This window comes from Anabas testudineus, chromosome 16 (genome assembly GCF_900324465.2).
Source record: "Anabas testudineus chromosome 16, fAnaTes1.2, whole genome shotgun sequence".
In the NCBI taxonomy this organism is placed as follows: Eukaryota; Metazoa; Chordata; class Actinopteri; order Anabantiformes; family Anabantidae; genus Anabas; species Anabas testudineus.
In genome coordinates, this window is record NC_046625.1 from 3,185,293 (window position 1) to 3,200,895 (window position 15,603).

Sequence of the window (15,603 nt, forward strand, 5' to 3'; positions counted from 1 at the left end):
TTCTCAGTGTGTCTCTCCCTCACTGAAGCCTGCATCGTCAGGTTTCTTTTTTCACTCCAGGCCCTGCTGCCAATATTAGGTTTCAGAAAATGCTCTGTTGTGAACTGTGCCGTGGAACTGTATAAAAGGGGATTTTTAATAAAAAATATAATAAAAGTGCACGGAGGCCCCAAACCCTGGCAATCAGTAGATTCGGGATTTCAGCTCCTTTTTTTATTTCCTTTTTCTTCTTCATGCTATAAGATTATTTTAGTGCCAGCTACTGTTGATTTAGGCAAAGGTTTAAGGCACCCATGCTTCAAAGATTAATTCCAGTTTTTTTACTGCTTGGGTCTCATTTCTCTAGCTTTGGTCATCACATATGTTATAACTGTATAAGTTATGTTAGGAGTATTATGATATTACACTTGCAGTTTAAGGCAACATCTATGTCTAAAGGGGAAAGACACACATCAGTCAGACAAATAAAAAAGAGAAACATCAGATTATTTCCTCCTTTACATCTAACAGACAAGTCATACTTCCTTTAGCTGCCTTAAGGCTTTGCCACCTCAGTGTACGTCATTTAAACCACTGGTACAGTCTTAAACCGCTTTATTTGTTCTAATTACTTCTAATAAATTGGTCTGTAACTCTTGTTGTCTCTAGAACAACATTAATGCAACAATAAAAACGGCATCATATTAGCTGAAACCATCTCCAGTAAGTCTGCATTGTTATTCCCAGGATGTTGGCCAAATGACAGCTGGAAGTCTCAGCCTCAGAAGCTGAATAAATCCCTTCTTCCCTCAGCGGCTAATAGATGTTCCTTACACACTGTAGCTGCAGGCTAACAAACACACCTATGTGTTCATCATAGCGTGACAGAATACGAGGCAGAAGAGAAGTCTGAAGTTTTAAAGAGTAACAAGGGACACACACAAACATGTCATATATATAAACTGCACATATGAGAACACGACACAAAGAATAAATAACTTTGCAAAGTGTCTGAGCCGGACACGGTCAGCCTCTTTTCCCATAGTGCTTCAGTGTTCAAGTTCATTCCTGTCATGTAGCTGAGAAACTGAGGAGAAGGGAGGCAGAACAGGGAGATGCATATATACCTCATGGCTAGTGTGTGAATAATTCATTCAAGCTGCACTATGCAGTGTCACATATTGGCAGCCACACACAGTGGCGACAGTCATGGTAGGACTTTAGGACCAGAGGTTCTCTGGGTGAGAACAAAAGAAAATGATAATGGTTTCTCTCTCTAAAGGTTGTTTTTGCTGATATAAAGCGCGTCTGTATCCACGGAAGTTTAGATTTTTCTTCCTGTTTCAAAGTGTCATTAACCCCGTTCACTGCAGAGGCTCAGCAGTAAAAGCCAGTTTACTACTAGATACTGTCACTGATTATTTTTGGAGGGGCTGAAGTCCTTGCTGAATGCTCCATGCAGATTTGAGTCTTGAATCTGATGAATCTAGACAGGACTTGAGAAACTCTGAATATATGATGTGTCAGGTGTGGACTCACTGTTTTTCTCTACTCAGACTGCAAATAATGCTACTGATGATGTTAATTATAGAAAAGACTTAATATACTTCACTATGTCTGGATCAAACACGTCATTATTATTATTATTATAGTGAAACTGGCACAAATACACTCTGTGCATAGAAACACTGAAACTCGGTTCCCAGCTGCAGACGTAGGCTTCTATTTTGATTTCCCTCTGTTCTGTAAGTGACACACTGATGTGTAGTGTTTAAAGACTGAGTGTAGTTAAAGCAGTGGAACACCTGCACACTCGGTTTCGACAGTTGTAAATAATTTTGGATATATAAAACAAGTCGCAGGAGTACCTATTAAAACTAATTAAAACTTGTTCGTCACCTGACGCTGCACCACCAGCGATCTGCAGACATGTTTTATTTGTTTGTTTGTTTACTTCAACCACTGGTGGCATTATTCAGTATAACAGGCTAGAACATCTCTAAAGTGACTGCTGATAGGCAGCAGGTAAACATTATTCTTGTTTGTTGTCTTTCTTTTGTCACTGCGTGCTTTGTGCTCATTATACTGGTGCTGCTGGGTGACCTGCTGCACGTCACGCAGCGAGAAAAAAATACTGTTAATTATATGTAATTCTCTCACTGACACCAGTGATGTTTAGCAATTATACAGTGGGACGGATAAAGGGCAAAAGGATCAGGAACACATTCCAGAGAGCAGGATTATAAACTAAGATGAGGGACAGGAGATCAGTGGAAGAGTTTAATCAACAGAACTGACATGTGGCTCTCAAAGCAGAGGAAAAGTGTCCTGATCCTGTTGGGTATTTATACTGTAGGGAATGTGACTAATGGCTGTTGATGGGGGGTAATGCTGACTGCTTTAACGGGACAAAGTAAACTGTTCCACCTAGCGTGTTCTTCACTAACTACAGACAGACAGTGCAGTACACTGATCGACTGACTAACTGCAGACATGTGGTGAAGCACTGGCTGTTTTCTCAGAATAACGTGATTGATGACCCTTCACTGTGACTGGACTGAAAGCTTTTAGTGTAGAGTAACAACCGACCCGCTCCTTTCACCTTTTCAAACAACGTGATCTACAACCAGCTCGCCAAATTTTATTCCTGTTTAATCCTGTAAGTCTTGATCTGTGGATGTTACTCTAGTGATTGTGACGTCGCCTTGTTCTCCTCTGTTTCCTTAAATTGAACGGCGTCAAAGAATCAGTCCGTTTTCTCTGCATCCTGTTGCTTTGTATATTACAAACTTCGACCAGAACCTTGTACTATGGAGGGATCTGACATTTAATAATTGTAGGTTTCTCTGTTCCGATGCCGTCGGAGGCTTGTTTTCATCAGTTTTTGAACACACAAAGGAAAAACAGGCGTGTTTGTGTACATACTTGTAATATATATATGGTGAATCCAATTATAGCTTGGGACTTTAAAGCCTGTAGGACACTCAGAGTACAAAGCAAGCTCTGTTTTTAATCCCTTCACTTCAGTAAGAAAACAAAAACAAGTCCGCAGGCCTTACTCTAATCAGAACTTAATCTGATTGCCATCACTGCTCTGTCTCTCTTTATAATTGCCTGCATTCATTGCTGTTATACTGCAGTCATGTCAGAATGCTTGTTAGTCAATGTTTGTGACTAAACGCTAGCAAACATGGCTAATTACTTTATTTATCCATTAAAAGAAGCTGAAGTGATCATGTGCGTAGTGTTAAATGTGTTTCCATCCAGTCTTAAAATGATTTGGCTGCAATATGTACCGTTAAATACCACATCTCTAGTAGACAACTTTATTGACATAACAAATAAAAGATCGTAGTAATAAAAAATGTAGACACACAGTTTTTTACCTCATTGAAAATAAAAGTGCAGCTATTTGATCAGTATAATGGGACACACACGTTTCACTTATATTCTAGGTTCTTTCCACAGTTCAACACATGAAACCGCTCTTAACTGTGTCTTCCATCACTGACGTTTGTCTCTCTCTGTCTCATGTGCAGGAGCTGTCTGTCTTCACGGGACCCTTACTGCATTTGGCTCAGGTCGGGCAGCTGTGCCACGGTCTCACCTGGTTTCAAGTAAGAGACACACAAACACGGAGAATCAGTAATAAGATCCAGTTAATAGTTACAGTGCAGATCTCGGAAATGTCACCACAGCTTCCATTGCAACAGTCGGTGTTGAATGAATGTTGACTTTAACACTTTAAAGCTGCTTACTTTTATACAAAGTCCTTTTAAGTTTATGTTCAAAAATCAATACTTGACAGGTTATAATCTGTTTTTACTGTTATAACTCTATCGATTGATGTTTAGAGGAATATCCTACAATGATTTGAAGTCAAAGATTTCAAATACAAACTTTGCTGTAATCTTGAATCACGCTTGTGTCTGCAGACTGTGCTTCCAAAGTGGTTTGTTGCAGCACGATTATGGTTTAGATTTGTGTTCAAATCAAGCACAATAACATTGTTTTACAGCCACTGCTTCTCCTACTCATCTTTCAAAATAAAAGTGCTCTGAGGAACAGCTAGAACAACACGCTGACACCACACTGACAGCAAAACAGCACAACATTCGTTTACAGTGAAAAGTATGAAGGCTGTGTAAAGTCAGGAGTATTTGTCAGAGGGATTTCGGTGCATCAGAATTTCCTCTTTCTCTCTATCTTAAAATAGTGGTTGATCTTCTGAGTATCGTTGTTGGGGTGTGGCTTTAAGTAAAACCCTGATGTGATTTATTGTTGAGTTCCCTTTTAACAGAGGGGGCTCCAGTCCTGAACTACCAGGGGACAAAAGTGTGCAGATTTACTTTGTAATCAAACACTCGAGCAGGAGGTTTGAGCCGTTAATTCTTCCCTGTACTAATTAGTGAGGTCAGCCTCTGTGGTGTTCGGACAGTCTAAAAGCACATGAGTGAAAACAGCTACATAAAGACGTTATTAGTTCTCTAACTCACAGTCACTGTGGACACATTCGAACTTGGTTAATAACGTGTAGCCGAGCAGAAGCAGGAAATGATTTTCATATTGCCTCTTGCTTCTCTAGACAGTTGTTCAGTGCTGCACCTGCTGGGGAAACACACTCTTGATATTCCATCGCTAATCTGCAATTAGACACGAGAGCAACGTCAGCATGATGAATCTGACCAGCGGTTTTTACTAGAAGACTTGACTGAACCCTTTTAAAACCCACAACATGCATCCGTCTTGTTTACTCACGAGTGGCTGAAATGTATCATGGGAATGAAAATGACACCCTTCAGATTATTGGTTCTGAGAGTCGGTGCAGCGCAGAATGTCGTCTACACTGAGGATGTTATCTCCGAAACAGAAAAGATGTCATTTCCTCATCACACTAGAAACTTTAGCATATACAGCTGTGATTATCAGGTGCACGGAGCCTCTAAACTGATGAAACTTGACATTTCTAAATAGGTTTAATGTGCTACAGCTGACTAGTTCCTTAGTTACTGTATTTGGTCTATAAGCTACGTTATCAGTGCTCTTCTCCCTGGTTGTTTGCTTGGTTGCTCATTCAGCTGGAGCAGGCCAAGATGCTGTCCATGCTTGTAGATAAGAAGGGGACATTATCTAAAAAGCTAATGTTGGTTGCAGTTTAAACTCAGGTTTGTTTTTTTAACATCTTAGCTGTGTCGCTGTCAGCTGATGTTTAATGAACAAGACGCGTAACATTATGTGAAGAAAATATTATTATGAGACTTGAATATAAATATGTGAATCAGCTATAACCATAGAAATAAAAACAAAAGATTTGATTTGCTTTTGGCCACAGAGGGAAAGAGGTGAGGAGCCTCTTTCTCTCTCACACGAAGCCTATGTCATCAAATCAAAATAATGTTCCGCTGCATGTGTTTCAATCACCACGCGTGCTGCAAAATGGGAAGGATGATGGATAGTGGAAGATGGATAGGTGGTTGGATGGAAAGACGGATGCAGTAAAGGATGGAGGAGGAGGAGCAGTCAAAGGTACTATTTTCTCCTGTGTGCCTCCTGACAGTCAAGGACTTTGCATGTCCCTGTGTGGTTGATGTACAACCTGCTGCTAAATCACCACCACAGGTGTTTCACTCTCCTGTCTCTATGTACATTGGTTGTAAACTGTGCGAGTGTACACTTACCTTGCCTCTCAGACTCTCACACACAAACACGAACGCAGCACCACTTCCACTGTCTACTGGCTTCCAATAGATTATTTTGACGGCTGGAAATGTGCAGACTTGGAATCATTGCATATCCTCTGCATGGCCACCCAGGCTTATTATTTTCCCTGCCCTTGCACAGACAGAGGCTAATAGAATTTTTTTTTTCTTCCAGATGCGTGTTTCTATGTGCCCTGTTATATTTTTATATTTGACAGTTTTTTTTATTTCCTTAAATCTTTAGTTTTCAATCATTATATAGTGATTCATTATTTTAGCATTAAGACTGGAAACATCTTGTTGTCGCATAACAAGTTTGCAGTTGTTGTATAGCTTTAATAAAAATAATTTGACATTTCATTTAATAGGCTTTAAAGGTGCCGTTAGGCTGCTTTTGCTTCCAAAATATTTTTTTGCAGCCAGAGAGGTGATGTGATTAATCTGCTGTAATGAAGAGATATTTTGAACACTGTGAAGACGGGGGGGCGTCTAATTAGCTCAACACAAGATTTAATTTTAACGTTGTTTAGAAATCTATGAAACCCTTTGATTGGAACTTTATTCATGCCTCCCAGTGCACACCGAGATCAGAGTGACTGTTGTTTTTAATTCTGTTGTGACTTTGAGTGGGTTTTAGGATTTGACTTAACCACAGTGATAAGATTAGGATTAGCATGTTAGTAGTTAGTACATTAGCTCTTACTGACGGTATGTCTTGCTGTACGTCTAATATTCTCAGTGCCAATGTTGCTGCATGTTGGCCGGGAACTCTGAACTGAGCTCAGGTTTGATTTATGAGTCAGTGTGTTGTGCGCAGGATGAAGCCGCACTAGGGGACAAGAACCTAAGAGAGATCAGCCAAAATATTCTGTGCAGACCCGACTATCAGCCCCCTGCCAGAGAGAGAGAGAGACAAAAAAAAGATGAAGAGACGTAAAACAAAGAGGGTAAAGGTGGTTGTATGTTAAATATTAAGAAGGGAAGAAACAAAAGGAAACAAAGAGCAAAAGAGGAGAAGGCGTGAGGAAGAGGAAAGTAGATTGTACTAATTTGATTCCAAAGTGAAGAACATCTGTTTTTCATTTTAAGTTTCTCTGTTGAAGAAAAGAAATGGTCTGTGTAGACGATGGCTCTAAATCATCAGACTTTAGACCTGCATTAAGTGATATATTTTATATATGTAGAGATAATTGAAAGGAGGCGAGGGACGTCTGGTGAAAGGGGGAGATAAAGAGAGATGGATGAACTGATGTGAATCAGGCAGCAGCAGAAAGAGCCTGACCAGAGTTTGAGATGAAGCAGCTCAAAAGTCATCCACCTCCTGGGACCTCATCCTCTCTTAGTCTGCCTCTTTCTCACAGTCTCCTCTCGCCATTCATGAATTCCTTCAGTCCTTTGTCATCCAGACGGGGCATACGTTTTAACGACTGGTTTGTGGCTGATCCAGGAGATAGGAGAGCAAAGAGGATCCATAGACGTCTCTCTGTCTCTTTGTGTCTCACACTGAAAGATTGTTTGAGTGGACAGATTAACTCTCTGGATGTTTTAGTTTGTGTGTCATCTTTAATGCATTTAACACATTGACTGTGCCAAAACTAACTGGAAGGAAAAATAGGTCAAGCAGCTGTGTAGGAGGTATAAAACGCCTTTTAAGGATAAGACAAGTGATATTCTTATATTTGTCTTATTGTTAACAAACCCCACAAAAGAGAGCTGTGGCAGTCAGCTGCTAGCCCAAGAGCTCCGTGTTGCACCAAGCCGAGAGCTAAAAAGACCTTAAAGAGCTAGAGACAGCTGAGACCTGCTGCATCACCTTCGTCTAGAAGACGACTCTCTACACCAGCAGGCGGCAGCAGACTGGATTCCCTTTCTAAAAGGGAAATGTGGTCCGTGGTCCACTGATGATTCATTGTGTTAAATTGGCTGAAAATCCACCAGTGGACATTCAGCTAGTGCCAACGGTGCAGATTATAATTATGGAGAATAATCCTGGTAAGACTGAGTGGGCATTACATCGATTGAAAACTCAAATCCCAGCCCACCTAGTTACATTTCAAAGTAAGAGTGTTGCAGAGAGAGCTACAGGACATGAGCCTAGACCGGGTCCAGAGAAGGTGGAGTAAAAGCAGACAGACGTTGACACTGACAGGCAGCAGTTAGTTGGGATTGAAAAGCAGAAGTGATTTGTTGCCTGTTGGTCGCGTTCAGCTGTTTATTCATGTGCATGAACACAACACAAGTCCGTTATGGTGAAGAGTGCCCACAAGTCTGCGAGGCTTTTACAAATGTGAAGCTGAGCTGTCGGTTTACTGCTTAACTAAACTCAGTTCACACGCTTTAATTCACTTCAGTAAACAGGATGAAGTTGTCCTCTACTAAAAAAAATGTATTTTACTTATTGGTATTTGACTGCTGGTCACATTTGACCTGCATGTGCATTATATTATTATTCTTATTATTCTTATTATTCTTATTCTTCTTATTATTATTATTATTATTATTTTATATTTGAACTTTGAATTACAGGATGTTATTAATAGAAAGATGACATTTATTAGTTCTACTCTACTCAGTCTCTTCTGAACCACTTGGACTGTGGGTTTTAGATCAGTTGTAGTCGTAGCGAGGGCTGCCGTGCAACAGGAGCGTGCATTTGAGTGAAATGAGGTGCGTCGCTGTTAGTTGCACCTCCAACACACTTGATCTTTGAATTGTCAGGTGTTTCCTGGTGGAGACGAGGTGAGTGACGGCACGATAATGACTTGAATGTTCTGTCTACAGTAGAAGAAGTAAAGACGGGTGCTTTTAGATCAAGGTGCTTTTGAAAGATCTGTTTTCATCAGTCACTGCTATTTTTGCAGTACAGCAGTTTTACCACCTCAGCTCAACTTTCCTGCAGTATTTCTACTTTTTTACATTTTTCTTTTTCCACTGAGCTTTTTTTTTTTTTTACTCTCAAACTGCTCAAAATGTAGAAGCTCAAATACAGATGGATAAAAACCTAATCTATAAGAGCTTTTTCATGTATTTTTAATGGATTTATTTTGTAGACAAGAAATGAGTTCTGTGATATGAAAGCATGATATGTATCAGGCTTTAGCAACACAAACGTGTTAACAAGTGGAATTCCTTGATGATTTTTGTTTGTTCTGGAGATTGATAACAAAATAAAATAATGGCAGCCTTGTGCTTAGACCCAGTGGTTCCCAACCTGTCATTACATTCATTATGAATTTCCTTCTGAATTACTGGGTAATTTAGTTCTTCAGACCTCTAAAAACTATGAGAGGGAGCAATCATTCGCCGGCTGAACTGGACACAACCTTTCGACTTGCAGCTTTAACAATAGCTCACAACTAGAGCCAACCGATGCTTTAAACATCTCAAATATTAATTTCAGAAAACAAAACTTTTCACTACGATTCCTGCCAAAGAACACAAGCCTGCGTGTGATTAGACCATACATGGTCTTTTTATGCACAGCAACTGCTCTCAAGCTGTAAAAATACCTCCTCTAAACTTCATTTTTTTAAGTTGTTCTCTCTCTGACTCGTTGTTTCACCAGCTTTCAGCCCGACAGTCTTTAATTTGGCCTCGTTCCTTTCTCAGCACATGTAAAAGACCTCACTATGATGCAGCAAGGTAGATTGGAGCGTGTGATGTAGAACGAAGCAACCTTCTCACAGCAGGTTTTACCAATGTGCACCCCCAAACTTGACAATTGATGGCAGAGTTGCTGTTTTAACACATGCTGACAAATTTGAGGTGATTAATTCTTTGAGCTGATGTTTTTTCTCCCGTCCCGGCTGAATTCGGTTTTCTTTCTCCCTGGTTGTTTACTGGCTTCTGCCTCCAATTTAGACATCTATTGTTTCCGTCAGGAGCTGAAAAGTCTGCTTTGTGTTGAGGATTGTGAGTCTGTAGACAGAAATCTAAAAATTTATGTGCAAGACAAATGTGTTTGTCTTGTGACTGTGTAGCATGAGTGTGAAGAGTTTGCCTGCTAATTATAGATGGATGCTGGAAATCTGTTTTTCCCATATAATCAGTGTGAGATGTAGGTTTGTGTTTGTCATACTGTATAAGGAACTAATTGGTTTGTTATAGAGTAGGCGTACATGGCTGCCTGCACAAAGTGTTTCTGCTTGGTTCCTTTAGTGCTTGTGCAGGTATATCAGCCTGTGTCTATTTTATTTGCTTCATTACAACATGTGGGAGGATTGTTGGCGTCGATGCAAAGCTCTGCTCAGCTTGAAGCTTTTCCTCTGAGTCGACTTGGATGAATCTTTGATTTCAGATTGACTCGAAGGTGAAAGACGGTGCGTTTATTGGAGGGAGAGCAGCGTATCAATAGTGGGCACATTTTCATCAGAGCAGCAGAAAATCAATAATTGTCAGATCAGTTTTCCTTTCAGTTCGAAGAAGCAGTTCAAAAGGCGAATGGAGAGGATTCGGATTGCAGAGCAACAAGTTCAGCAAAACATAAAATTATTTATTTGACACAATTTAGCTCTTGTTTTTCCTTTTTCCTCAGTTGCCAATTTAATTTAATTACATACAATCACAAAGTTGCAGTATTTACACAGATATGTCGCACATTTTCTCTATCTAGTCACTATGTCCTTTGCTGAAATGAACTCCAATGCTTAAACTGCTTTTTACAATAACACTCACTCAACACTTGTTAATCTTTTGGAGTGTAGCTTTCTAACTCCTTCAGAAAATGGGACAGAATATAGATGGTATCCTATTCCATTAGCAAAGAGAGTTCAACAGCAGAAAATATTTCCATGATAACATCAGTGCTAAATAAAAGGTTTTGGCATCAGTCACTCTGGATCACCACACCCTCTACTCTTTTTTTTTTTACTGACATTGAACCATCTCGCAGTGAGACGTTGATTGCAGAGCAGGATAACTGTGGGTACCAATTTCACCGGTAGTAGCCTCAGTAGACTAAAATACAGTGCAGCCACAGAAAGTGCTGGGTGTGAACAGAGGAGCCCTGATACAAAACATGTAGCAAATAACTAACTGAAGAACAACCCAGGGAGTTAAGTTGAGGCAAAGTGAGGACACGCAAAAGAATAATAAAATTACAACTTTTCATTACAAACTAGCTCCTGGAATCTGCTGAATGCCACAAAACGGAAGATATGCAACCTTGTAAGAAGATCCAAGGGTGGATGTGCCACTGTGTCCCAGCAACAAATGGGCACAGACACAGACACTGACCACAGCAAATGAAAGGTTGTTACAGTGCACTTCTCCCTGTCTCCAAGCAGCTTCATCAAAACCAATTTTTGGAAAACTCAGTGAGGTTCTTAGTTGGATATGGACCCTCGGTGAAATAGATTGATGCTAATTTACTGACGGCTCTTCTGTGTTTGTGTCTTTGTTTCTATTCAGAGGTGGATTTGAACAGGATGTGGTGAACGGAGACCTTCAGCACCCTGATACCTGCCATGGTGAGACATTCTATTTATTATTTGGTATTTACTTAAGTAATAAAGGGGCTGCAGTGAATTCAACATTTCAATGTATTTATTATAGTGAGGGCATCAATTCAGTTCATGCTGAAGGAGCTTGAAGAGAAGTTTGCCCACCCCCATTTGCATTCCCTGATGGATTATTGTTCTCCATCTTTTTATGTTAATTAATCATTTGCACATAGAAGTGTTTTTGTTTTTTAGCTTTAAGACAAAGTGAGTTGTCTCGTGCTTATTTGTCTGGGATGTGATGAGAACAGCAAATGGGACAGAATCAACAACACACATCTCACATTAGAAATTAATAGATTGTAGCCTAGAAATCAGGACCCATGTTTCACTACGATGTTTGTTTCTCTTCTCCAGATGTCCTGGCGACCACTCGCAAGCAAAACACAGCGCTTGATTCAGCGTATGGTCAGTGGACACGTCTTTACATTTTGACAAGCTTAAAGTCTCAATAAGTGAACACTGTAGTTTGGGGATTAAGGTTGGTCTGGTTCTTGTGAAGGCTGTTCTTCATCCGTCAGCAGCTATGATTCACAGTCGATGTGAACTGAGGTCTGTTAGTTTTATTTTTTCTTTTGCAGCAGGGCTTTGTTTTAGTTCATTTTCTGATCAGTTATTTAATTAAACCCACTAAATTATTAACGAAAGACATTCTTGGATACTCTACTACTTGTTGCTGGTCCAAATTGCACAAGCATCAGATCAGAGTTCACAGATTGTGGAAAAAGACATTACGGGTATCTAAACCATTTATGGACTAAATCTCTGTTGCAGCTCCTTGTGGTTGGTAAATTGTGTTTATACTGTCTGTTAGATTGTCTCTGTACAGAAAGTACCTGAGATAAACATTGGATCAGGAAGTTCTTAAGAATACATCAAAGCAAAGACTAGATGTTAATCTTAACATACACAAATGAGACAGGAGGTCTGTTTACAACCTGTGTGTTGGCGTTGTCTTTTTTTATCAAATGTCTCTAAGTACCACACAAAGCTTTGACCTACTTATCACTTTATCTAAGAGGAGCAGATTTCAGGTCTATGCCTTCAAAGTAAATATTTCTTCACTCTACAACTTGGGAGGTTACTTTTATTGAAGCAGCTGAATGGCTGGTGCCACCTCTCCCTTTCAGCCAGGCTGATGGCTTAAACATTGAAGCCATTGTCTGAAGCATCACTCCTTTGATGGACCAGGAGCTCCCCTAGCCAGCCTGCCTAATGCCCTGTATCAAAAAAGATCATCATCCCTGTCACGTCCCATTACTCCCCCGCCGGCCACACCGCGCAGCTCCTGGCATGGCCAGAATAGAAATAGAAATGCAGCCAAGCTGACTAGTTCTCACATAAGATTGAGGTGGTGGTGTTGGGACAGTTATCTAACGATGCAACATCCAAAACTACTATTTTTCAATGAGATAGCTGTTGGCCAGCTTTATTCACTTTTATATACACAACTAAAGCACCCGCCTCAACTTTTTAAAGACTTTTTAAGGCTTCTCAAAGTCAGATTCCTTTGTCACTGAACAAATTGGGACACAGGGGACCTACTGGCAGCATTTGATCCAACAAAGTGATTAGTATCAGCACTGAGCTCATCATGCTGGAAGATGTCGGCCATCACAGTGCAGCAGATCCTGCAGCTCTCATTCTCTTGCACAGAACACAGGCCACTTTGTCTGCCAGAGGCTTCAGCCTGGACTTTTACAGTCTCGCAGTGCCTCAGTAGCAAGTAAAACCTCTCTGCTGGAGGAATTGCCACTCAGCTGGTGAGCAACCCTACTGCTTAATCCTATGGGGCTTTCGCCACCCCAGTGCTCCACTGCGATGTTTGAAGTTCTCAACATGCAGTCAGATTCTGTCAGTTTTGGTTTTTTTTTGTTCTTTTTTGGTGTCTATTTTTTCTAGGTGATCCACACAAAAAGCCTTTTAAGTCTTTGCACTGAAGATCAATTATCAGCTTTCCTAGACAATAAAACACTCCATATGCCGAACAAAGCTGTTGTCACACGGGGGCTCCATTCTCTGTTCGAAAGCACACCAAAGGCAAGGACATTTTCTTTCTTCCATTTCCCTGTCACCCAAACAATTGCAGCCAGCAGAGGGAAGGCCACGAGACAAATGGCTGCCTGTGTAGGTAATCAAATGTTCTTCTGTTGTATAACGTGCATTTTTATATTTTATCACCTGTAGAAGAGGACAAATAATATGACCCCATGCACTTTCAGCATAACACAATTGTGCTAAATTAAAGTAATGATGATGTCCTGGAGCTATTGTCCGAGGTGCCAGGGCCAAACACCCCCTGGTGTACAGTTTTAATTTGCCCAGCGCAGATGGTGAACTGACGGGGCTTCTCATTCAGAGTGAACGCTGTCAAGTGGCTCACAGTGAGAGGGAGAGACAGAATGAGCCCTTTTCCTGCAGTCTGGGTGTGAGCTCTGCAGAATGCTAACATTATGACTGGCTTATTAGTGCAGGGGCCCAAGCCAATAGCAGCATGCTGCTCACTGGACCTCAAGGACAACAGAGAGCTAATAATGCAATCAAGATGTGGAGTGTGTCATTAAGATAAATATGTTTGATAATACATGGCCTATGGAAGCTAATGCCCAGCATGTTTCTTGGCATATGTTCGAAACTATTTAAAATGCGGCTGTCATAATGTTTGTGGGTCTGCCTCAAGGTGACTGAGATCCCAGTGAAACAGCTCAGCTTGGCTGAAGAAGTGGAAAAGAGATGTGGTGGAAAAAAGCATTACCTAGCCAGTATCTATTTCCACTTATCTGTGAAAACACTTAGTAGAGCAGACACAGAGGAGTTTTAATGGTGTCAGAGTTCATGGCTGCATAAAAAGGGGGTGTTTTTTTTTTTTTTTTGTAAAATAAGACGGACAACGAGAATTAAATGTGGTTACTCAGTAGAATAACTCTAAATTCTGCTTAAGCTGGTGGTTCTCTCTTATCATGATGGTCCTGAATTCAAATGTCGTTTTTACCTGGTACTTTAATATTGATAAAGTGCCCAACAGCCTTGTTCAGTTCAAATATCACTCAAGACTACTTTATACTTTAATAATAGTTTAGTGTCAACTTTTGCAAAGCAGACTTTGTTCTGACAAACTGCAAGATAGCTGTGGTTTAAATAGTCAAATTGTGCTATGAGATAATACTTTAAAGTAAATATGTAATTTTTGAGTTGGATTACAGCAGAAATACTTGAGGAATCGAGGATATGTCATTGGCATGCCAAAATCACCGTTTCCTGGAGATTGAATGTGGGTATCAAGCAGCTGGTAAAGTACACTGCAGCGCTTTAAATCATTGTGTATCTGTGGAGAAGTGATGTGATGGATGAATTAACTTCTGCTCTGTGTGCTCATCGCGTTGCTCACTATCATCACGGAGTGTTTATGTTAACGGGTGATGGTTTTCTTTCCACTCAGGACTCACCCTCGTTTCTCTGAAGTTGATTGTCTGGGCTGATTCACATTTCACTAATCACTCACTCTGTTGCCCCACCCCCCTCCTCCTCTTCCTCCTCCTCTTCCTCCTCCTTCTCCCTTCGCTACAACCACAGGGAAGACCACACCCACAAGCGCCAGCTCAACCTTTCATGGGGCGGCATTCCCAAAGGAGGCAGGTGACCCTGAAAGAGGTACAGGTCCTGATGGCCCTCCCCCAGTGGGGGAACAAGGGTCACCTGACTTGGAGCCAATCAGTGTGGAGATGGAGGGTAAGGGGAAGGGAAGTCCTCAGTGAACTCAGACCTGTGGGGGTTTGCACTGCTGGGCCCCAAACGCCTCACCGTACACTTCTAACCAGACTGACCACTAACAAAAAAAAGTCCTGGGTGAACAATCTCCCATTTTCAACACGCATACCAGCACTGTACCCATTCATAATTCTCCATTTTTATCCAACAAACTTAAATTATATCTCACTTTTCAATTCATTTCCCTCTGCGATTTCTAATGACTGATAAATAGTAACGTGGTTAATTTAAAAATAAGCTCCTGTTAGCGGCTGAACAAGCCCTTTTGGTGGTATGCATGCTGATATGTGTAAATGTTCTTCCAAGGTGAAAATATCTCTTTAATTAGCTCACTAACACCTAACTCTAAAGCTAAAACAACCTCTTACAGAAAGGCATCAAGCATTTTCTAATTGATTTTATTTGATCCATACACTTCATTAGTCTCTGTTATATGATGCAACAGCTTCATTTAATGGTTCCTATGATTTAAAGCTTTGTGTCATTAGAAGTATGTTGAATGATAGTGTTTAATATCACTAAAGTCTGCAGTCTACATATTAACCACACAGAGATAAACCTGGTTCAGATAGTTGTAAAATATTACGTTAAACCATACGTGTTGGTTTTCTCAACAGTCGTGAATGTGATGCTGCATTTCCTCTAAATAACTCCTCAAA

The 15,603-nt window shown here is 40.6% G+C and overlaps 1 protein-coding gene across 3 annotated transcripts in view; it reads left to right on the forward strand.

Annotated features, from left to right (window-relative positions):
- Positions 1 to 15,603, forward strand: part of sema6e (sema domain, transmembrane domain (TM), and cytoplasmic domain, (semaphorin) 6E) — a 122,630-nt gene that overhangs the window by 91,797 nt on the left and 15,230 nt on the right. For 2 of the 3 annotated variants that reach the window (XM_026370838.1, XM_026370839.1), the window contains 4 exons: positions 3,519 to 3,596; positions 11,088 to 11,146; positions 11,534 to 11,584; positions 14,750 to 14,905. In XM_026370838.1, the coding sequence (XP_026226623.1) occupies positions 3,519 to 3,596; positions 11,088 to 11,146; positions 11,534 to 11,584; positions 14,750 to 14,905 (344 nt within the window). The remainder of the gene's footprint in view (positions 1 to 3,518; positions 3,597 to 11,087; positions 11,147 to 11,533; positions 11,585 to 14,749; positions 14,906 to 15,603) is intronic. The other variant, XM_026370840.1, reaches the window with a different exon arrangement.